This window comes from Euprymna scolopes, chromosome 31 (assembly GCF_053919585.1).
Source record: "Euprymna scolopes isolate OS-2025 chromosome 31, ASM5391958v1, whole genome shotgun sequence".
Taxonomy (NCBI): Eukaryota; Metazoa; Mollusca; class Cephalopoda; order Sepiida; family Sepiolidae; genus Euprymna; species Euprymna scolopes.
In genome coordinates, this window is record NC_136512.1 from 43,858,023 (window position 1) to 43,884,294 (window position 26,272).

At 27.7% G+C, this 26,272-nt stretch overlaps 1 protein-coding gene across 2 annotated transcripts in view; it reads left to right on the forward strand.

Moving 5' to 3' along the window:
- LOC145255724 (uncharacterized) overlaps positions 1–26,272 on the forward strand; it is a 137,755-nt gene that overhangs the window by 48,568 nt on the left and 62,915 nt on the right. For both annotated transcript variants that reach the window (XM_080114325.1, XM_080114327.1), the window contains exons 8-9: positions 1,718–1,773; positions 4,078–4,141. In XM_080114325.1, the coding sequence (XP_079970451.1) occupies positions 1,718–1,773; positions 4,078–4,141 (120 nt within the window). The remainder of the gene's footprint in view (positions 1–1,717; positions 1,774–4,077; positions 4,142–26,272) is intronic.

The window sequence follows — 26,272 nt, forward strand, 5'->3', positions numbered from 1 at the left end:
TTGTCCTCGGTAAATTCTGTTTTGTTCTCAATACAAATACCTTAATTTAACCCATATCTGTGGCCATGTCTTTGTTAGTGACTCTTCTGGGCCATAACAACTTGGTGATGAGGAACTCGAATTCACAAAGGGGATAGTCACAACAATGAAGAAGTAAAATTAAAAAAGGACCAACAACAACAAAATCTGTCTCAAACAAAAAAGAAAAAGGATAAACTTGTACCAGTAATTACACATTTTGCAGTGCAAAAAGGTTTGGAAGGGGGATGTTATGGGGGTATTTACCCATGCACATGGTATGAATTCTTTCAAACTGTATAAATAGAGCAAGAGGTATTGACACTCATAGTGTGTTTGTATGCTTCATAGTACGTCATTTTGGCATTGAATACTAAAATACTACAACTGTTATTCTCTGTATATTCTGTTTAGTTCTCAAAACAAATTCCTTGTTTAACCCATACCCATGTTCATGTCGTCATTACTGATCCTTCCAGGCCACAGCAGGTTCCATGTTAATACCATAGAAGCACAGGGAGGAGTTGGTGCTAGTGTGATTGCAAGAGTTAATGGTGTGTGGAATAAGTTTAATCAGCAGAATGTTATCAATGCTGATCAAGGAAAGAGTCTAGTAAAGTAGGTGTGTGTATGCATTGAAATGATGTATCAAAGTAAAACCTAGTCAATGAGAATTTTGTTGCATGGATATGATATGAGAATGATAAGGTAGATGTGTAATGTGAAAAGATCTAATCTGATGACCCAAGAGAAATATGAAATCTGAACAGAATAGGAACATTTTTGCAGAACACATTTCATTGGCTTGATCTCATTGAAAGAATGGATGAGTTTTGAGTTAGTAGATTTAAGACTGTTGATATAACAAGGGCAGTAGGTAGAGGAAGGCCAAGAAAATCACGAAAGGAGTTGTATTTGTTCACATTACATTTAAATTTCTACATGTTGGTACAGTTGGAGAAACAAGGAGTAGAAAAGAAATTCCAAAGGCAAGCAGTCCAAAGAAACAAGCTATTGGAATAAAACATTTTCCGGCATCTGGAGACCTCTACAGTGAAGGAGGATTTTGTTGCTGGTTGATATAGGGATACTTATGTTGAGAGGGCACAAGCACATTAGAGTACATTCCATGGATTGCAGCGATGGAACAGGGGCTGAAGCTTGGTAGACTATGGAAGATATATTAAAAACTCTTTTTGTACTCTGTCCAAGAATTAGAGTCTAATAGTTGGAGCACTAGCCCAGATGCATGCAACACTAAGGATTAACTGATTTCCAGTCATTCTCTAAGGACACCGAGAAAGTTGTATGTTCTAGATTCAGGTCCCGTCTGATGTTTGTGGTGGCTGCTTCTTTGAGTGAGTTGTATTCAGCAAACATCCTCTAAAAGATGCACTTTATCAACATGTCAATTTGTTTACCAATATTTTAATTAATTAAAGATTTTTTTTCTAGTTATTTTAAATAAGTTTTTCCAAATTATCACTTGCACATCATCCAATTTGTTTTTTCTTTTGTGCTACCCCCTCTCTCTCTCTCTCTCTCTCTCTCTCTCTCTCTCTCTCTCTCTCTCTCCACACACACACACACACACACACAGGTTGTAAAACTCATCTCAGTTTTCGTCAAGGGCTACTCATGTCCTTATTTTTAGCAGGTGGATATATTTGAAAAAATCTAAATTTGCTTTTATTTTCAGGAAAAGGTAAAGAGAAGGAAAGAATTATGGGATAAGAAAAATGAACGAGTCTGTGAGTAAGTATCAGATGTCAAAAATACCCATACAATAGAATCATACACTTTTGTTACAAATTTTAAAATGGCATTACTGTAGAAAATGTTAAGTTGAAACTAATGATAAATAAATTTGCAAAGATATTATTGAGGTTTATCGAAAAATATATTTAAAAGAATTTAATCTGTATATTTCCATTTTATATTTTGTGAGATTGAAACATATTTGGATCATTTGAATTATTTTAACTACTCTTCTCATCATAGCTAAAATGAATGAGAGCAAACTACCCCCATAAACTAAATAAAGGATTCTGCTCAAAATTTCATAGTTGAGTTCAACAAAAAGATTCTTAAAATCAGTAAAATTCAACTGATCTTGGCCAATGTAACTTTTGACCTTCTTCAGTTGATTAAACAAGGTCAAGAGGAAGGTCAAGAAAATCTTGACCTTGTTGATTAAAAATTAAATCTTGACCAGTTGATTAAACAAGGCAGAGGAAGGTCAAGAAAATCATGAGAGGCGTTGTATAGTAAGATAGTTGGTCACATTACAGTTAAATTTCTACATATTATACAGTCGGAGAAACAAGAAGCAGGAAAGAAATTCCAAAGGCAAGCAGTCCGAAGAACATTTCAGTTAAACTTAAAAATCTGCATGGAATTTTTTAACTACTTTTCTCATCTTTTGTAACGTTTGACCTTCTTTTGTAATGTAATGTAACTTTTGACCTTTTACCGATTTTAAATTATAATATATATATAGTTTGTTCTCATTCCATCAGCCATAATTGGGTAGCATTCATAAATGATCGTGCACCCAAAGCAGAAAAAAATATTAGCAAGCTTTTTGCAGTACAAAAAGTCTTGGGAGGAGGTGTTGTGGGGTACTCACCTGTGCACAAGGTATGGACTCTTTTGAGCTGTATAAATAGAGCAAGAGGTGCCGACTTTCATAGTACGTCATCTTAGCATTAAGTACTATGACTGTTGTTCTCTGTATATTCTGTTTCGTACGCAATACAAATACCTTGTGTTAATCTATATCCGTGTCTGTGTCCTCATTAGTATCACCTGAACTTCCTTATTGTCACTTAGAATTTATTAACTTAGTAGTTTATCTGTTATGGCAGGCGCCCAGAGCAGGCGATACTAAGAATACATGGTATAAAGATAAAAGGAAAAGTAAAAGGAAGAAATCACTAAACAGCAAAATATGGATTTGTCAGATGTAATGCTATTTAGGTCTAATTTAAAGAATCCGGTTGACTTTTTATATATTAGAAGAAGAGATGTATATTTTCTGTTTTATGAGTTATGACCAGCAGTCACGAGAGTCAGGTAAGCAGCTTGCTCTGGGTATCAGGAGATATCATTAAGCAGGTCCAACAGCAGATATGTCATTCATACAGCATTAGTTGAAATTTAGAGAATGATGTCAACTTTATTTGTTAACATTTTTAAGTAAAAATCTCAAATCATTCAAACATACGAATATGTACATAGTGTTCAAGACTAATTTGATTTTACATTCTTTTGTTTCAAAATCATTTGAAATATTTAATATCAGTAAAGTGTGACAGCTGTTTGTGTTTCCTATTAGTTTGAAAAGTGGGGACCCTAGACGACTTAAAATATAGAGAATATTGGAAAAGAGTGACCTGCATCACCATGACTTGTGTCAAATTCAAATATTTAGAAAAAGCCACATCATGACATTCAAAAATGGACTCAATGCAGATAGCTATTTTGACTCTGTTCGCTTTTGTCAAGTGCTGAGTGGAGAAGGTGGCTGCGAGAAGGCCATGTGTAACAGCAAGACTCAGCTATGTGTCACACATCCAGGAAAAGCTAGAAATGACTGTCAAAGAATGTCCATGACTTCACAAATCCGAACATCTCCCTCCCTCACAACTTGTCTGATTATAGACTATGTGTGGGGTAAAGTTGCAACAAGCACTAACCATACCACCTGCAATACCAACAATGAGCTGTTTGCCAGTATCAAACTTATGTTCAACTACCTCTCTTAAAACTTTCTAATGATTCAGCAGAAATCATTCCAAGTACACCTTCTGTGAATCTCCCTGAATCTATTCTTTATGGAACCGGTATAAAAAAAAGTTCATCTGGTACATTGTAGATGCTGTATGCGATGTTTAGTTCAATAATTTATCACTTTTAACTATTATTTCACAAAAGCATCATAATCTGTAATGCCTTCTCTCTCCACAAAGAGGTGCACCTAGGTTCAAACCTGGTAAATATTGCTTGTCATATCATTATCTCTTGCAAACTTTTATGTTTCTATCTTTATTTTTTCAGAGAATTGAGTAAAGTAAATGCTACCTTGACAGAACAGAAATGTGGTTTACAGGAATTAAAAAAAGTAAGCTGGAAATTTATATTCGAATTATTTGAACAAATGTACATTCACAACCAAAATTTTGCTAACAACTGAAAAGAAAAGCGTTAGGATGACATTGGTTTTAACATCACTCAAGGACCACTCCTTTCCAAACATAAATAAAATACATATTTTTTAATTGGCAATGAATAAGCGAAATAAAAGAAGTAGTCAGAGGAATGAAATAATGTAAATAATTAAAAGAGAGAGGGTGAAAAGAGAGAATAAGGATGGAAAGAGAGAGGAGAAGAGAAAGATAAAAGGAGAGATATATATAGAGATTTCCATTAAAAATCTAAAATAATATTTTCCATGAAAAATTCCAAAATATTTATATTTTTTGCAAGAAATTAATATGATGTTTAAATTTGATCAAGTAAATTTTATCAAAGCACAATGTAAAAAACGTCTCTGAAAAAGTCATCTTTTCTATTAAGAAAAAACATTTTAAAGAAAAAACATTTTAAAAACAAATTATTTTTTTTATGTGTATAAAGAAACCGAAAATGTAAACATTTTTGATAAATTAATTTTCACATTTTTTCTTTCTTTTTTACATTCTCACGGCTACTTACTCTTAAAAAAGCAGGATATGTTTAATTAAAGACTCGATTAACCATGACCCGTTCGGTCAGTATTTATTAGATAATATCATTAAATATTTGGAAATTCCAAATCTTAATCCAAACATTCAAGAATTAATTTATAACAAACTTATGCATTCATAGATGTTTAGGATCATATAGACCATCAGCAACCAGCAGTTATGGCTGCTGCAGCTTTCAAACAAAATATTTATAAAACTCTTTGGTGATATCATTATGGGCCTTTTCTATTCCTCTTCTATCTCTGTCTCTATTTTATTTTCCCTTCTTTGTCTTCCCATTCTTACTCTCTCTTTTCACTTTCTCTCTATTTAATTATTTACATCATTCCATTCCTCTCTTCACTTTTGTTATTATTTGCCGTGTATGATGACACAACAAATGCAGCAGCAGAGTTTTAGTAGTATACAAAAATATCTTCAGATAGACTTTTGCAAAGCCTTAAATAGAATTGAGTTGAAAATTTTGCAGAGGTTAAAAATATTTCTTTCTTGTACCAAAAAACTATGTTATCATTTCAAGGGCTAAATTTTCTGTTAAGATTATTTTTTATTACTTTTTAAAATTTTCTTTTCTTTCTTACATTTTTATATTGATTTTATAGAAAATACTTTTTTCCAGTAGTAAACTCTCTTGAAGCTGCTTTTTATTTATAGGAACTTTCCCTTTTCTTTTTCATTCACTGCTAAATACATTTAATTGTGTGTTATCTTTCTAGCTGCTGGCATGACATAACAATATTCCTTTATAAGATCTTCTTGTTGCTAGAGGCTGCCTGTGTAACTTTAATTCCCATAATGATTAGAACTCATCTCTTTTTTATTACAAATGTCGACATGAAGAGAGGTGTCATTCTCTCTCTCTCTCTCTCTCTCTCTCTCTCTCTCTCTCTCTCTCTCTCTCTCTCTCTCTCTCTATCTATCTATCTATCTATCTATTTGTTTCTTTATCTAACTGCTTTAATCTTTTGATTCAACAATTTTCTGATGCTTCAAGCAATTCTTGGTTGATCCATTATTCAAATGACCAGCGATAAATTATATGTAGGAATGAACATGTATTTTATCCCTCATGTGTTTCTCTTACATAGAAAATGCCTTATCATATATAAAAACAAGAGACAAGATAAATAAACAATAAAGAACAACAGAATTTATTAATCTCTCAGCATTTATAAAAGACAGAATCAATTAACTGTTTGAACTGGGACTCAACCAAAATGTCACATCTACTCACCTTGAAAATGTCATTTCCATGCATTGTATTAGGTTGGTGCAAAAAACAATAACAATGTCGCCTATATATATATATATATATATATATATATATATATATATATATATATATATATATATATATATATAGTTGAACGTCAAAAAAAGACATTATTTTTGGCTCCAACCTAATATAATCATAAGGATTTATAAGTGTTATTTTCTTTTTATTACATCCGGAATTCCAAGGGCTATTTATACTAAATTTTTTTATATTTAAATCCATTAATTTTGGAAACCACCACCACCACCACCACCACCATCATCATCATCATCATCATCATTCTTCTTTTTCTTCTTCTCCTCCTTCTCCTTCTTCTTCTCCTTCTTCTTCCTATTTTTCTTTTTCTTCTTCTTCTTCTTCTTCTTCTTCTTCTATTACTAGTTGTCCTTGAACAGGTCATCATCAGAGATTGCTGACTGACAACAACAGGTGGTGTTCTCTTGAGTCTGGGTGACAACAAGTTTTCCCAGATTTCCAATACTTCCCACTTCTTTCAATAATCTTTGCAAATAAATTTACATCATCACAACAGCATCTTGCTGACAATGACCATTGGTCATCACTGGAATTTGGGTGGCAATAAGCCTGCCCAAGGTCTCAGTCCCCTTTGCACGCATCCAATGGAAGTCTGGTTAGTGTTTTCTCGCCTCGTTCCTACCATCCTCGACCATTTGCCAGCACTATAATATTTTTTTGGGGGAGGGGGGTCAACTTATAATTTTGTGTCTTCATTTTTCTTGGTTGTATTTTTTTTTGTTTTATCTTGTTGTACTTCCTATATGGCTGCTTCACATTTGTTGCTTATATTGCTTAGTTTTCATTTCGAGGATTCGATAAGATTTTGTCTATTTTCAAGATTTTCATGATTTTCATGATTTTCAAGATATTCACGGTTTTCATGATTTTCATGATTTCCAAATTTTCTTGATTTTCATGGTTTTCTTGATTTTCAAGATTTACATGGTTTTCAAGATTTTCATGATTTTCATAATTTTCATGATTTTCATGATTTCCAAATTTTCTTGATTTTCGTGGTTTTCTTGATTTTCAAGATTTTCATGATTTTCACAATTTTCATGATTTTCATAATTTTCATAATTTTCATGATTTTCATGATTTTCAAGATTTACATGATTCACATGATTTTGATGATACTCATGATTTTCCAGATTTTCATGATTTCATGATTATCAAGATTTTCATGATTTTCATGATTTTCATGATTTTCCAGATTTTCATAATTTCCATGATTTTCACGATTCTAATGATTCTCACGATTCTCATGATTCTCATGATTGTGATAATTTTCATGATTTTCAAGATGTAAATGATTTTCAAGATGTAAATGATTTTTATGATTTTCAAGGTTTTCATAATTTTCAAGATGTAAATGATTTTCATGATTCCCATGATTATCATGATTTTCATGATTTTCATAATTTTCATGAGATACATGATTTTCATGATTTTTATGATTTTCATGATTTCTAAGATTTTCTTGATTTTCATGATTTTCAAGATTTCCATGATTCACAGGATTTTAACGATTCACATGATTTACAGGATTTTAACAATTCTCATAATTTTCACGATTTTCATTATTTTCATGATTTACATGATTTTCATGATGTTCAAGATTTTCATGATTTTCAAGATTTTTACGATTCTGATGATTTTCATAATTTTCGAGATTTTCATGGTTTTCAAGATTTTCTTGATTTTCATGATTTGCAAGATTTCCATGATTCACAGGATTTTAACGCTTCGCATGATTTACAGGATTTTGACGATTCACATGATTTTCACGATTTTCATTATTTTCAAGATTTTCATGATTTTAAAGATATTCATGGTTTTCATGATTTTCATGATTTCCAAATTTTCTTGATTTTCATGGTTTTCTTGATTTTCAAGATTTACATGGTTTTCAAGATTTTCATGACTTTCATGATTTTCAAGATTTTCATGATTTTCACGATTTTCATGATTTTTATGGGTTTCAAGATTTTCATAATTTTCATAATTTTCATGATTTTCAAGATTTACATGATTTACATGATTTTCATGATTCTCATGATTTTGCAGATTTTGCAGATTTTCAAGATTTTCATGATTTTCATGATATTGAAGATTTTCATGAATTACATGGTTTTCAAGATTTTCATGATTTTTATGATTTTTAAGATTTACTTGATGTTTCTGATTTTCAAGATTATCATGATTTTCAAGATTTCAAAGATTTTCATGGTTTTCATGGTTTTCAAGATTTTCAAGATTTTCATTGTTTTCAAGATTTTCATAGTTTTCAAGATTTTCAAGATGTAAATGATTTTCAAGATGTAAATGATCTTCCTGATTTTCATGATTTTCATGATTTCAAAGATTTACATGATTTTCAAGATTCTCATGATTCTCATGAATTTCAAGATTTTCACGATTTGCATTATTTTCAAGATTTTCCTGATTTTCAAGATATTTGTGATGTTCATGATTTTCATGATTGGCATTATTTTCAAGTTTTTTATGTTTTTCAATGATTTTCAAGATTTTTATGATTTTAATGATTTTCAAGATTTTCATGGTTTTACTGATTTTCTTGAAAACCAGTAAAACCATGAAAATCTTGAAATCTTGTTCCTGATTTTCATGGTTTTCAACACTTTCATTATTTTCATGATTCTCATAATTCTCATGATTGTCATGATTTTGAAGATTTTCATGATTTATATGGTATTCAAGATATGATTTTCATGGTTTTATCACGATTTTTCTGATTTTCCTGATTTTCCTGATTTTCCTGATTTTATAGATTTTCATGATTTTCATGATTTTCAAGAAATTCTTGATTTTCATGATTTTCAAGATGTTCATTATTTTCATGATTTACATGATTTCTATGATTTTTCAAGATTTTCATGATTTTCAAGATTTTTACGATTCTTATGATTCTCATGATTTTCGAGATTTTCATGATTTTCAAGATTTTCTTGATTTTCATGATTTACAAGATTTCCATGATTCACAGGATTTTAACGCTTCGCATGATTTACAGAATTTTGACGATTCACATGATTTTCACGATTTTCATTATTTTCAAGATTTTCATGATTTTCAAGATATTCATGGTTTTCATGATTTTCAAGATTTCAAAGATTTTCATGATTTTCATGGTTTTCATGATTTTCAAGATTTTCATTGTTTTCAAGATTTTCATAGTTTTCAAGATTTTCAAGATGTAAATGATTTTCAAGATGTAAATGATTTTTCTGATTTTCATGATTTTCATGATTTCAAAGATTTACATGAATTTCAAGATTTTCATGATTCTTGTGAATTTCAAGATTTTCTTTAGTTTAAAGATTTTCATGATTTTCATAATTTTCATGATTTTCAGTGATTTTCATGATTTTCAGTGATTTTCATGATTTTCAATGATTATCAAGATTTTCACGATTTACATTATTTTCAAGATTTTCATGATTTTTAAGATATTTGTGATTTTCATGATTTTCATTATTGGCATTATTTTCAAGTTTTTTATGTTTTTCAATGATTTTCAAGATTTTTATGATTTTAATGATTTTCAAGATTTTACTGATTTTCTTGAAAACCAGTAAAACCATGAAAACCTTGAAATCTTGTTCCTGATTTTCATGGTTTTCAACACTTTCATTATTTTCATGATTCTCATAATTCTCATGATTTTCATGATTTTGAAGATTTTCATGATTTATATGGTATTCAGGATATGATTTTCATGGTTTTATCACGATTTTTCTGATTTTCCTGATTTTCCTTATTTTCCTGATTTTCAAGATTTTCATGATTTTCATGATTTTCAAGATATTCTTGATTTTCATGATTTTCAAGATTTTCATTATTTTCATGATTTACATGATTTCTATGATCTTTCAAGATTTTCATGATTTTCAAGATTTTTACGATTCTTATGATTCTCATGATTTTAAAGATTTCCATGGTTTTCAAGATTTTTATTATTTCCATGTTTTCATGTTTTCCAGGATTTTCATAATTTCCAAGATTTCCTAGATTTTCATGATTGTCAAGATTTTCATGATTTTCATAATTTTCATAATTTTCAAGATGTACATGATTTTCATGATTCTCATGAATTATCACGATTGTCATGATTTTCATGATTGTGAAGATTTTCAAGATTTTCATGATTATCAAGATTTTCATGATTTTCATGATTTTCATAATTTCCATGATGTTGAAGATGTACGTGATTTTCACGATTCTCATGATTCTCACGATTGTCATGATTCTCATGATTATCACGATTGTGATAATTTTCATGATTTTCAAGATTTTTATGATTTTCATGATTTTCACGATTTTCATGATTTTCAAGATGTAAATGATTTTTATGATTTTACAGATTTTCATAATTTTCAAGATGTAAATAATTTTCATGATCCTCATGATTATCACGATATTCATGATTTTCATAATTTTCATGAGATACATGATTTTCACGATTATCATCATTTTCATGATTTTCAAGATTTTCATGATTTTCAAGATTTTCATGATTTTCAATATTTTTTATGATTTTCACGATTTTCATGATTTTTATGGTTTTCCAGATTTTTATGATTTTCATGATTTTCAAGATTTTCTTGATTTTCATGATTTTCAAGATTTCCATGATTCACAGGATTTTAACGATTCGCATGATTTACAGAATTTTAACAATTCTCATGATTTTCACCATTTTCATTATTTTCATGATTTACATGATTTTCATGATGTTCAAGATTTTCATGATTTTTAAAATTTTTACGATTCTGATGATTTTCAGAATTTTCGAGATTGTCATGGTTTTCAAGATTTTATTAATTTTCATGATTTGCAAGACTTCCATGATTCACAGGATTTTAACGCTTTGCATGATTTACAGGATTTTTACGATTCACATGATTTTCATGATTCTCATTATTTTCAAGATTTTCATGATTTTCATGATTTTCAAGATATTCATGGCTTTCATGATTTTCATGATTTCCAAATATTCTTGATTTTCATGGTTTTCTTGATTTTCAAGATTTACATGGTTTTCAAGATTTTCATGACTTTTATGATTTTCAAGATTTTCATGATTTTCACGATTTTCATGATTTTGATTGTTTTCAAGATTTTCATGATTTGCCAGATTTTCATGATTTTCAAGATTTTCATGATTTTCATGATATTGAAGATTTTCAAGATTTTCATGATTTTTATGATTTTCAAGATTTTCTTGATTTTTCTGATTTTCAAGATTATCATGATTTTCAAGATTTAAAAGATTTTCATGATTTTCATGGTTTTCAAGATTTTAAAGATTTTAAAGATTTCCATGATTTCCGTTCCTGATTTTCATGGTTTTCAACATTTTCATGATTTTCATTATTCTCATAATTCTCATGATTTTGAAGATTTTCATGATTTATATGGTATTTTTAAGATTTTAAAGATGTAAATGATTTTACAGATGTAAATGAGTTTATAGATGTAAATTAGTTTTCTGATTTTCATGATTTTCATGATTTTCAAGATTTTCAAGATTTCCATGATTTTCGTTCCTGATTTTCATGGTTTTCAACATTTTCATGATTTTCATTATTATCATAAGTCTCATGATTTTGAAGATTTTCATGATTTATATGGTATTCAAGATATGATTTTCATGGTTTTATCACGATTTTACTGATTTTCCTTATTTTCCTTATTTTCCTTATTTTCCTTATTTTCCTTATTTTCCATATTTTCCTGATTTTCCTTATTTTCCTGATTTTCAAGATTTTCATGATTTTTATGATTTACATGATTTTCATGATTTTCAAGATTTTCATGATTTTCCAGATTTTTACGATTCTTATGATTCTCATGATTTTAAAGATTTCCATGGTTTTCAAGATTTTTATAATCTTCATAGTTTTCAAGATTTTCATAATTTCCATGATTTTCACGATTCTCATGATTCTCACGATTCTCATGATTCTCATGATTGTGATAATTTTCATGATTTTCAAGATTTTCATGATTTTCAAGATGTAAATGATTTTTATGATTTTCAAGGTTTTTATAATTTTCAAGATGTAAATGATTTTCATGATTCTCATGATTATCACGATTTTCATGATTTTCATAATTTTCATGAGATACATGATTTTCATGATTTCCAAGATTTTCATGATTTTCAAGATTTTCATGATTTTCAGTATTTTTATGATTTTCACAATTTTCATGATTTTTATGGTTTTCAAGATTTTTATGATTTTCATGATTTTCATGATTTTCTTGATTGTCATGATTTTACAAGATTTCCATGATTCACAGGATTTTAACGATTCGCATGATTTACAGGATTTTAACAATTTTCATAATTTTCACGATTTTCATTATTTTCATGATTTACATGATTTTCATGATGTTCAAGATTTTCATGATTTTCAAGATTTTTACGATTCTGATGATTTTCATAATTTTCGAGATTTTCATGATTTTCAAGATTCTCTTGATTTTCATGATTTGCAAGATTTCCATGATTCACAGGATTTTAACGCTTCGCATGATTTACAGGATTTTGACGATTCACATGATTTTCACGATTTTCATTATTTTCAAGATTTTCATGATTTTCCAGATATTCATGGTTTTACTGATTTTCATGATTTCCAAATTTTCTTGATTTTCATGGTTTTCTTGATTTTCAAGATTTACATGGTTTTCAAGATTTTCATGACTTTCATGATTTTCAAGATTTTCATGATTTTCACGATTTTCATGATTTTTATGGGTTTCAAGATTTTCATGATTTTCATGATTTTCAAGATTTTCATGATTTTCATGATATTGAAGATTTTCATGAATTTCATGGTTTTCAAGATTTTCATGATTTTCATGGTTTTCGAGATTTTCAAGATGTTCATAGTTTTCAAGATTCTCATAGTTTTCAAGATTTTAAAGATGTAAATGATTTTCAAGATGTAAATGATTTTCAAGATGTAAATGATTTTTCTGATTTTCATGATTTTCATGATTTCAAAGATTTACATGATTTTCAAGATTTTCATTATTTTCGTGAATTTCAAGATGTTCATTATTTTGAAGATTTTCATGATTTTCATAATTTTCATGATTTTCATGATTTTCAGTGATTTTCATGATTTTCAGTGATTTTCAAGATTTTCACGATTTACATTATTTTCAAGATTTTCCTGATTTTCAAGATATTTTTGATTTTCATGATCTGCATTATTTTCAAGTTTTTTTATGTTTTTCAATGGTTTTCAAGATTTTTATGATTTTAATGATTTTCAAGATTTTCATGGTTTTACTGATTTTCTTGAAAACCAGTAAAACCATGAAAATCTTGAAATCTTGTTCCTGATTTTCATGGTTTTCATGATTTTCATGATTTTCATAATTCTCATGATTTTGAAGATTTTCATGATTTATATCGTATTCAAGATATCATGATTTTCATGGTTTTATCACGATTTTCCTGATTTTCCTGATTTTCCTGATTTTCATGATTTTCATGATTTTAAATGTTTTCAAGATTTGCATGATTTAGATAGTTTTCAAGATTTTCAATGTTTCCATGATTTTCAAGATTTTCATGATTTTCATGATTTTCAAAATATTCTTGATTTTCATGATTTTAAAGATTTTTATGATTTTCATGATTTACATGATTTACATGATTTTCAAGATTTTCATGATTTTCAAGATTTTTACGATTCTTATGATTCTCATTATTTTAAAGATTTCCATGGTTTTCGAGATTTTTAGGATAATCATAGTTTTCAAGATTTTCATTATTTCCATGATTTTCATGTTTTCCAGGATTTTCATGATTTCCAAGATTTCCTAGATTTTCATGATTTTCATAATTTTCATGATTTTCAAGATGTACATGATTTTCATGATTCTCATGAATTATCACGATTGTCGTTATTTTTATGATTGTCAAGATTTTCATGATTTTCAAGATTTTCATGATTATCAATATTTTCATGATTTTCATGATTTTACAGATTTTCATAATTTCCATGATTTTCAAGATGTACATGATTTTCATGATTTCCATGATTTTCGCTATTCTCATGATTCTCACGATTGTCATGATTCTCATGATTATCATGATAATTTTCAAGATTTTCAAGATTTTCATGATTTTCACGATTTTCATAATTTTCAACATGTAAATGATTTTTATGATTTTACAGATTTTCAAAATTTTCAAGATGTAAATGATTTTCATGATTCTCATGATTATCACGATTTTCATGATTTTCATAATTTTCATGAGATACATGATTTTCATGATTTTCTTGATTATCACGATTATCATCATTTTCATGATTTTCAAGATGTTCATGATTTTTATGGTTTTCAAGATTTTTATGATTTTCAAGATGTAAATGATTTCATGATTATTATGATTTTCATGGTTTTCATGATTTTAAAGATTTTCATGATATTTATAATTTTCAAGATTTTCATGATATTCAAGATTCATGATTTTCATGATTTTCATAGATTTCAAGATTGTCATAATTTTCAAGAGTTTTCAAATCATGTAAATCATGTCAAATCATGACAATCATGTAAAATGATTGTCATGATTCTCATGATTATGAAGATTCTCATGATTTTCATCATTCTCATGATTTTACAGATTTTCATAATTTTCATGGTTTTAAAGATTTTCTTGATTTTCATGAATTTCTTGATTTTTATGAGTTTCATGATTTTAATGGTTTTAAAGATTTGCATGATTTTGATAGTTTTCAAGATTTTCATAATTTCCATGATTTTCAAGATTTTCATGATTTTCATGATTTTCAGATTTTCAAGATTTTCATGATTTTCATGGTTTACGTGATTTTCAAGATATTCTTGATTTTCATGATTTTCAAGATTTTCATGATTTTCATGGTTTACATGATTTTCAAGATATTCTTGATTTTCATGATTTTCAAGATTTTCATGATTTTCAAGATTTTTACGATTTTTATGATTGTCATGATTTTCAAGATTTTTATGATCTTCATAGTTTTCAAGATTCTCATTATTTCCATGATTTTCATGTTTTCCAGGATTTTCATGATTTCCAAGATTTCCTAGATTTTTATGATTATGGTTTTCATTATTTTCATGATTCTCATGAATTATCACGATTTCATGATTTTCATGATTTTCAAGATTTTCATGATTTTCAAGATGTTCATAATTTCCATGATTTTCACGATTCTCATGATTCTCACGATTTTCATGATTCTCATGATAATCACGATCGTGATAATTTTTATGATTTTCATGATTTTCAAGATTTCCAATAGTCTCATGATTTTTATGGTTTTCAAGATTTTCATGATTCTTATGGTTTTCAATATGTTCATATTTTTTATGGTGTTCATGTTTTCCATGATTTTAAATGATTTTCATGATTCTGATGATTTTCAACATTTTCATGATTTTCAAGATTTTCTTGATTTTCATGATTTTCAGTATTTTTATTATTTTCACGATTTTCATGATTTTTATGGTTTTCAAGATTTTTATGATTTTCATGATTTTCAAGATTTTCTTGATTTTCATGATTTTCATGATTTCCATGATTCACAGGATTTTAACGATTCGCATGATTTATAGGATTTTTTCAATTCTCATGATTTTAAGTATTTTCATTATTTTCATGATTTACATTATTTTCATGATGTTCAAGATTTTCATGATTTTCAAAATTTATACGATTCTGATGATTTTCATGGTTTTCAAGATTTTCTTGATTTTCAAGATTTCCATGATTCACAGGATTTTTACTATTCGCATGATTCATAGGATTTTGACGATTCTCATGATTTTCATGATTTCCATTATTTTCAAGATTTTCATGATTTTCATGATTCTCATGATTTTCATTATTTTCATGATTTTCATAATTTCCATGAATTTCAAGATGTGCAAGATTTTCATGATTCTCATGATTTTCACGATTGTCATGATTTTCATGATTTTCACTATTGTGATAATTTTCATGATTTTCACGATTTTCATGATTTTCAAGATGTAAATGATTTTTATGATTTTCAAGATTTTCATAATTTTCAAGATGTAAATAATTTTCATGATTCTCATGATTATCACGATTTTCATGACTTTCATAATTTTCATGAGATACATTATTTTCATGATTTTCATGATTTTTATGATAATCACGATTGTCATGATTTTTAAGATTTTCCTGATTTTCAAGGTTTTCATGATTTTTATTATTTTCATGATTTTCACGATTTTCATGATTTTTATGGTTTTAAAGATTTTTATGATTTTCAAGATGTAAATGATTTTCTTTATTATCACGATTTTCATGGTTTTCATGATTTTCAAGATTTTCATGATATTTATGATTTTCAAGATTTTCATAATATTGAAGATTGTGATGATTTTCAGTGATTTTCATGATTTTCATGATTCTCATGATTTTTATTGTTTTAAATATGTTCATGTTCTTCATCGTTTTCATGATTTTCATGATTTACATGATTTTCAAGATTTCATGATTTTTATGATTTTCAAGATTCTCATGATTTTCATGGTTTCAAAGATTGTCTTGATTTTCATGATTTTCAAGAATTCCATGCTTCACAGGATTTTAATGATTCGCATGATTTACAGGATTTTATCGATTCTCATTATTTTTATGATTTTCATTATTTTCATGATTTACATAATTTTCATGATTTTCAAGATTTTCATGATTTTGAAGATTTTTACGATTCTGATTATTTTCAGAATTTTCAAGATTTTCATGGTTTTAAAGATTTTTATGATTTACAGGATTTTGACGATTCGCATGATTTTCACGATTTTCATTATTTTCAAGATTTTCATGATTCTAATGATTTTCATTATTTTCATAGATTTTCACGATTCTAATGATTTTCCAGATTTATATGATTTTCATGATTCTCACGATTTTCACGCTTTTATAATTTTCCAGATTTTAATGATTTTCATGATTTTCAAGATATTTATTATGTTCATGAATTTCATGATTTGCATTATTGTCAAGTTTTTTTGATTTTCATGATTTCCAAGATTTTCATGGTCTTACTGGTTTCCAAGATGTTCCTGATTTTCATGGTTTTCAAGATTTTCATGATTTTTGTGATTTTCATGATTCTCATGATTTTCATGTTTTTATGATTTTCAAGATTTTCATGATTTATATGGTATTCAAGATCTGATGTTCAAGATTGTAATGATTTTCATGGATTTCAAGATTGTCATGATTTTTATGGTTTTCAAGATTTTCTTTATTTTCATTATTTTCATGATTTCCAAATTTTCTTGATTTTCATGATTTCAATGGTTTTCAAGATTTGCATGACTTTGATAGTTTTCAAGATTTGCATGATTTTATAGATTTTCATTATTTTCAAGATTTTCATGATTTTCATGATTTTCATAATTTTCAAGATTTTCAAGATTTTTACGATTCTTATAATTCGCATGATTTTCAAGATTTTCATGATTGTCAAGATTTTCATGATTTACACTATTGTCATGCTTCTAATGATTTTCATGATTTTGACGATGTTCATAGATTTCAAGATTTTCATGATTTTCATGATTTTCACGATGTTCATAGATTTCAAGATTTTCATGATTTTCAAGATTTACATGATTCTCATGATTCTCATGATTATGAAGATTTTCACGATTTCCATGATTTTCAATATGTACATAATTTTGATGATTCTAATGACTTTCACGATTCTCATGATTTTGACGATTCTCATGATTTGAAAATTTTCCTGATTTTCAAGATTGTCATGATTTTCAAGCTTGTCATGATTTTCATGATTTTCATGATTTTGAAGATTTTCATGATTTTGACGATTTTCATGATTTTCAATATGTAAATGATTTTATTATTTTAAAGATTTTTATAATTTTGAAGATGTAAATGATTTTAATGATTCTCATGATTATCACGATTTTCATGATTTTCATAATTTTCATGAGATACATGATTTTCATGATTTTCATGATTTTCATGATTATCACGATTGTCATGATTTGCATAATTTTAAAGATTTCCATGATTTTCAAGATTTTCATGATTATCAAGATTTTCATGATTTTCAAGATGTTCATAATTATCAAGATTTTAATGATTTTCATTATTTTCATGATTTTCACGATTTTCAAGATTATTATTGTTGTCAAGATTTTTATGATGTAAATGATTTTCATGATTATCACGATTTTCATGATTTATTTTCAAGATTATCATGATGTTCACGATTTTCATAGATTTTTAGATTTTAATGATTTTCAAGATTTTCAAGATTTACATTATGGTCATGATTTTCATGATTATCAAGATTTTCATGTTTTTTATGATTCTCATGATTTTCAAGTTTTTCTATAATTTCCATGATGTTCAAGATGTACATGATTTTCATGATTCTCATGATTTTCACGATTCTCATGATTTTCACGATTCCCATAATTTTCACGATAATCCCGATTGTGATAATTTTACATGATTTTCAAGATTTTCATGATTTTCATGATTTTCATAATTTTCATGAGATACATGATTTTCAAGATTTTCATGATTTTCATGATTTTCACGATTTTCATGATTTTTATGGTTTTAAAGATTTTTATGATTTTCGAGATGTAAATGATTTTCATGATTATCACGATTTTCATGGTTTTAATGATTTTCAAGATTTTCATGATATTCAAGATTTTCATGATATTCAATATTTTCATGATTTTGAGTAATATTCCATATTTTCAAGATTCTCATGATTTGCAATTTTCCAGATTGTCATGATTTTTAAGATTTTCATGATTTACAAGATTGTCATGATTTACAAGATTGTTATGATTTTCAAGATTGTCATAATTTTCAAGATTTTCATGATTTTTATGGTTTTCAAGGTTTTGATGATTGTTATAGTTTTCCATATGTTCATGTCTTTCATGGTTTTCATGATTTTTATGATTTATATGATTTTCATAATTCTGATGATTTTATAATTTTCAAGATTTTCATGATTTTCTTGATTTTCATGATTGTTCAAGATTTCCATGATTCACAGGATTTTAACGATATGCATGATTTACAGGATTTTTATGATTTTCATGATTTTCACGATTTTCATTATTTTCATGATTCTTATGATTTTCATTATATTCATGATTTTCATTATTGTCATTATTTTCATGATTTTCATGATTTTCATGATTTTCAAGATTTACATGATTTTCATGATATTTATGATTTTCATGATTGTCATGATTTGCATTATTTTCAAGTTTTTTCATGATTTTCATGATTTTCATGGTTTTGAAGATTTTCCTGATTTTCATGGTTTTCAAGATGTTCATGATTTTTATGATTTTCATGATTCTCATGATTTTCAAGATTTTCATGATTCTCAAGATTTTCATGATTTATATGGTATTCAAGATCTGATTTTCAAGATTTTCAAGATTTTCATGATTTTCATGGTTTTCAAGATTTCCAAATTTTTAATGGTTTTCAAGACTTTTTGCATGACTGTTATAGTTTTCCAGATTTTCATTAATTTCATGATTTTCATGATTTTCAAGATATTCTTGATTTTCATGATTTTCAAGATTTTCAAGATTGTTACGATTCCTTTGATTCCCATGATTTTCATGATTTTCATTATTGTCATGATTTTCATTATTTTCACGATTTTCATGATTTTTATGGTTTTCAAGATTTTTATGGTTTTCAAGATTTTTATGATTTTCATGATTGTCAGGATCTTTTTGGTGTTCATGATTTCCATGATTTTACATGATTTTCATGATTCTGATGAATTTCAAGATTTGCATTATTTTCAAGATTTTCTTGGTTTTCATGATTTTACAGATTCCATGATGTTCAAGACTCCATGATTTTAACGATTTTCATGATTTTCATTATTTTTATGATTTTCATGATTCTCATGATTTTCATTAATTTCATAATTTTCATGATTCTCATGATTTTCATTATTTTTATGATTTTCATGATTCTCATGATTTTCATGATTTTCAAGATTTTCATGATTCTCACGATTTTCAAGATTTTGAAGATTGTCATGATTTTGAAGATTGTCATGATTTTCAAGATTCTCATGATTTCCAAGATTTCCAAGATTTTCATGATTTTTATGGTTTTCATGATTTTCATGATTTTTGTTGTTTTCAATATGTTCATGTTTTTCATGGTTTTCATGATTTTCATGATTTACATGATTTTCCTGATTCTGATGAATTTCATAATTTTAAAGATTTACATGGTTTTCCAGATTTTCTTGATTTTCGTGATGTTCAAGATTTACATGATTCACAGGATTTTAACGATTTGCATGATTTACAGGAGTTTGACGATTCTCATGATTTACATGATTTTCATGATTCTCACCATTTTCACGCTTTTACTAATTTTGCAGATTTTAATGATTTTCATGATTTTAAAGACATTTATGATTTTCATGATTTTCATGATTTGCATGCTTTTACTGGTTTTCAAGATGTTCCTGATTTTCATGGGTTTCACGATTTTAATGTTTTTCAAGATTTTCATGATTTGTATTATTTTCATGATTCTCATGATTTTGAAGATTTTAATGATTTTCAAGATTTTCATGGTATTCAAGATCTGATTTTCAAGATTTTCAAGATTTTCATGATTTTCATGCTTTTCAATCTTGAAAATCATGAGAATCATGAAAATCATGAAAATCTTGATAATCATGAGAATCATGACAATCATGTCAATCTTGAAAATCTTGAAAATCATGAAAATCTTGAAATCTATGAAAACCATGAAAATCTTGAAAAACCCTGAAAATCATGAAAATCTGGAACATCATGAAAATCTTGAAAATCAAAAATATCATGAAAATCTTGAAAATCATAAATATCATCAAAATCTTGAAAAGCTTCATGCTTTTCAAGATTTTGGTGATAATCATGAAAATAATTTACATCATAAAAATTTTGACAACCATAAACATCAGGAAAATCGTGAAAATCATGAAAATAATGAAAATCATGAAAATCTTGAAAATCATAAAAATCTTGAAAACATGAAAATCATGACAATCGTGATAATCATGAAAATCATGAAAATCATGTATCTCATGAAAATTATGAAAATCATGAAAATCGTGATAATCATGAGAATCATGAAAATCATTTACATCTTGAAAATTATGAAAATCTTGAAAATCATAAAAATTATTTACACCTTGAAAATCATGAAAATCATGAAAATCATGAAAATTATCACAATCATGAGAATCATGACAATCGTGACAATCATGAGAATCGTGAAAATCATGAAAATCATGTACATCCTGAAAATCATGGAAACCATGAAAATCTTGAAAATCATGAAAATCATGAACATCTTGATAATCAATGGTGACAATCATGTAAATCTTGAAAATCTTGATTTTCTTGATTTTCAAGATGTTCATGGTTTTACTGGTTTTCAAGATGTTCCTGATTTTCATGGTCTTCAAGATTTTCATGATTTTCAAGATTTTCATGATTTAAATGGTTTTCAAGATTTGCATGATTTTTAAGATTTTATAGATTTTCATTATTTTCAAGATTTTCATTATTTTTCCATGGTTTTCATATTTGCAAATTGTTCATTATTTTTGCATGGTTTGTATATTGGCCTGGTTTTCAAGATTTTCATTATTTTCATGATTTTATAGATTTTCATTATTTTCAAGATTTTCATTATTTTCATGATTTTCAAGATATTCTTAATTTGCATAATTTTCAAGATTTTCATGATTTTCAAGATTTTCAAATTTTTACGATTCTCATGATTGTCATGATTTTCAAGATTTTCATGATTGTCAAGATTTTCATGATTTACATGATTGTCATGCTTCTCATGATTTTCAAGATTTTTATAATTTGTAAGATTTGCAAGATTTTCATGATTTTTATTATTTTCATGATTTTCAAGATGTACATAATTTTCATGATTGTCATGATTTTCATGATTTTAAAGATTTTTATGATTTTCAAGATGTAAATGATTTTCATGATTATCACGATTTTCATGGTTTTCAAGATTTTCATGGTATTCAAGATTTTCATGATTTTCAGTTATTTTCAAGATTTTCATGATTCTCATAATTGTCATGATTTTCAAGATTTTCATGATTTTCAAGATTTTCAGGATTTTCAGGATTTTCAGGATTATCATGATTTTTATGTTTTCAAGATTTTTATGGTTTTCAAGATTTTTATGATTTTCAAGATGTAAATGATTTCAATGATTATCACGATTTTTTTTGGTTTTCATGATTTTCAAGATTTTCATGATATTCGAGATTTTCATGATTTTCAGTGATTTTCAAGATTTTTATGATTCTCATGATTCTCATGATTTTCAAGATTTTCATTATTTTCGCGATTTTCATGATTTTCGAGATTTTCATTATTTTCTAGATTTTCATGATTTTCAAGATTTCCAAGAATTTTTATGATTTTCATGGTTTTCAATATTTTCATATTTTTCATGATTTTCATGAATTTCATGATTTACATGATTTTCTGATGATTTTCAAGATTTTCATGATTTGCAAGATTTCATGATTTTCAACATTTCATGATTTTCATGAGTTTCAAGATTTTTATGATTTCAAGATTTTCATGATTTCCATGATTTTCAAGATTTTCATGATTTTCATGGTTTTTAAGATTTTATGATTTTCATGGTTTTCAAGATTTTATGATTTTCAAGATTTTCTTGATTTCATGATTTTCCAGATTATCATTATGTTCAAGATTTTCATGATTTTCATGATTTTCAAGATTTTCATGATTTTACAGATTTTAATGATTTTCGTGAGTTTTAAGACTTTTATGATTTTCATGGTTTTCAATGATTTTCAACATTTTCATGGTTGTCATTATTTTTATGATTTTTACATTTTAAAGATTTTCATGATTTTCATGATTTTCAAGATTTATATGATTTTCATGATTTTCAAGATTTATCTGATGTTCATTATTCTCATGATTTTCATTATTTTCACGTTTTCATGATTTTCAAGATTTTAATGATTTTTGTGATGTTTGTGATTTTCATGATTTTCATTATTTTCATGATTTTGAATGATTTTAATGATTTTCAAGATTTTCATGTTTTCAAGATTTGCATGATTTTCAAGATTTTCATGATTTTTATGATTTTCAAGATTTATATGATTTTCAAGATTTATATTATTTTCATGATTTACATGATTTATGATTTTCATGATTTACATGATGTACATGTTTTCATTATTTGCAAGATTTACATGATTTTCAAGATTCTCATTATTTTCACGATTTTCATGATTTTCAAGATTTATATGATGTTCATTATTCTCATGATTTTCATTATTTTCACGTTTTCATGATTTTCAAGATTTTAATGATTTTTGTGATGTTTGTGATTTTCATGATTTTCAAGATTTATATGATGTTCATTATTCTCATGATTTTCATTATTTTCACGTTTTCATGATTTTCAAGATTTTAATGATTTTTGTGATGTTTGTGATTTTCATGATTTTCATGATTTTCATGATTTTAATGATTTTCAAGATTTTCATGATTTTCAAGATTTGCATGATTTTCAAGATTTTCATGATTGTTATGATTTTCATTATTTTCATGATTGTAATGATTTTCATGATTTTAATGATTTTCAAGATTTTAATGTTTTCAAGATTTGCATGATTTTTAAGATTTTCATTATTTGCAAGATTTACATGATTTTCAAGATTCTCATTATTTTCACGATTTTCATGATTTTCAAGATTTTCATGATTTTTATGGTCTTTAAGATTTTCATGATTATCATGATTTTTTAATTTTTCAAGATTTTCATGATTTTCAAAATATTCATTATTTTCATAATTTTCAAGATTTTCATGATTTTTCTGATTACCGTCTGTTGTATTGTCTTAGCCTCCTCCTTCATTGTGATTTCTTCTATTCTTTTTTCCAAATTCTGTGGTATTATATGCATATTTTTCATATTTTATACTCCTTTCATCTCTCTTCTAATTTCTGTATATCTATTTCATTTTTCTGTCTCTTTGCCATTTACTCTGGTGACTGCTGGGACAACAAAATCTTCAATTTTAAAGTTTCTTTTCTTTGTCTTAATTATTATTATGACGTCTGTTCTTCTTGCTTGGGTGGATTTATGTATTTGCACTTCCATATCACAAAGGATTTTATGGTTTTAGTTTTCCAGTATTGTATCCAGTTTGTGTTTGAACCATTTGCCCACATGTTCGAGGTGTAGTCTTGTGCAGAGTTCCTAGTGCACTGCCTTCCCCATGCAGTCGTGCTTGTTCTTATATTCCCTTTGGGCCAGTTTGCTGAATTCACTTATTATGTGCTTTATCAATTTGTCTTTACTGTTTTCCTGTGTCTTATTTATTTTAGTTTTAATGTGATTTGTTCTAATCTTCTGTGAAGCTGTCAGTAGAGATTCTGTTTTCCGTTTCATGTGTTCTTTTCTTAACCATGTTCAGGTGTTTTCATGATTCTCTTCTTTTGGCATCCTGATGAATCGTCCATGTAGCTCTTTCTCTTGCCACTTTTCATTTTTTTTTTCTGTTTTCATAATTTCCTGTATTGTTCTTCTTGACAATATCTTTCACTACAGTGATCAGTTTTTCTGTGTTCAGATTTATGTACTTTTCCAAATCTTTTTGTGTTCCTTCTACATAGTCATCAATCCTTTTCCTACTTTGTCCCTTTTCACATAGAGTTGGTTAGTGTCGTATTTCAGATGTAATGCATTGTGCATTGTTATTAGTTTCCCCGTCTTCTGATCAAGGAGCCTACGTTCTGCTATATTTCAACCTATGAATGATCCACAATACCTTATTAGCGATGCTGCCTAGGTGTTTATTCATTTAATTAGATTTCCACTGTATAATTTTGTTTCTAAAGTTTTCTTGTTCTTCTCAGGTATTCTTTTCCAATCTTCATTTTTGTAAATTTGATGATGCCTGCTTCCAAAACCGCCAAATATTTGTAAATGTCATGTTCACTAAGCGCCCTCATCTCCTCTTCGCTGAGCAGTTTTATGTATTCTGATGTGTAGCATTTCCCCTTTTTTATCCCTAATAGTGCATACTTTTCCAAGTAGTAGTAATAGTAGTAGTTTCATTGTATCGCCAAGCTAATCAAGAACCTAGATTTCAGTAAAGCAACTGGCCCTGATGGCATCCCAATTATAGTGTTAAAAAAGCTTCAACCAGAACTTGCTCCCATACTTACGAAACTATTTAAGCGCTGCCTTAAGGAGAAGTGCTTTCCGACTCCCTGGAAGACCTCATCAGTTTGCCCTGTATTTAAGAATTCAGGTGATAAGTCATCTCCCTCTCAGTACAGACCAATAAGTCTCCTGTGTGTTATGAGTAAGTTGCTGGAATCCATATTAAATAGAGAAATAGTCAACCACCTCAGCAGGAACAACCTTCTTAGTGACACACAATATGGTTTCTGCTCTGCAAGATCTACCGCAGATGTGCTGACGGTAATATCCCACAGGATTAGTGAATCTCTTGACAAAGGCTTCCTTTCTAGGGCAATTGCTTTTGACATATCAAAGGCCTTCGACAAGGTATAGCATAAGGGCCTACTTCACAAGATTTCCAGCTACGGTATAACTGGAAATGTTTTCTCAATCATTAAATTATTTTTCTCCGATAGGCTCATAAGAGTAGTGGTAGATGGACAAAAATCGGAGGGGTCAATCCTGGGCCCAACTCTCTTCCTGATCTACATCAATGACCTCCCTAAACACATACTTAAATCATTCGTTGACATCTATGCTGATGACACGACCATCTACGGCAACACATCAAAGGCTGTAAATGACAAAGTTCTCTGATTCTCTCTCCTCTGATCTCGAGTGCGTGGTTCAGTGGGGGAAGACGTGGCTGGTCACCTTTAATGCATCCAAAACCAAACTCCTATCCTTACATCGTCAACGCTCTGATCCCCATCTGGCATCAATTGTGATGGATGGCTCTCGTCTGGGTGAGGCCCCGTGTTTTGACAAGCTTCTGGGTTTGACCTTTACTCCTGATCTGAAATGGAACATGTACATCAAGTCTGTTGCCAAGGTCGCTGG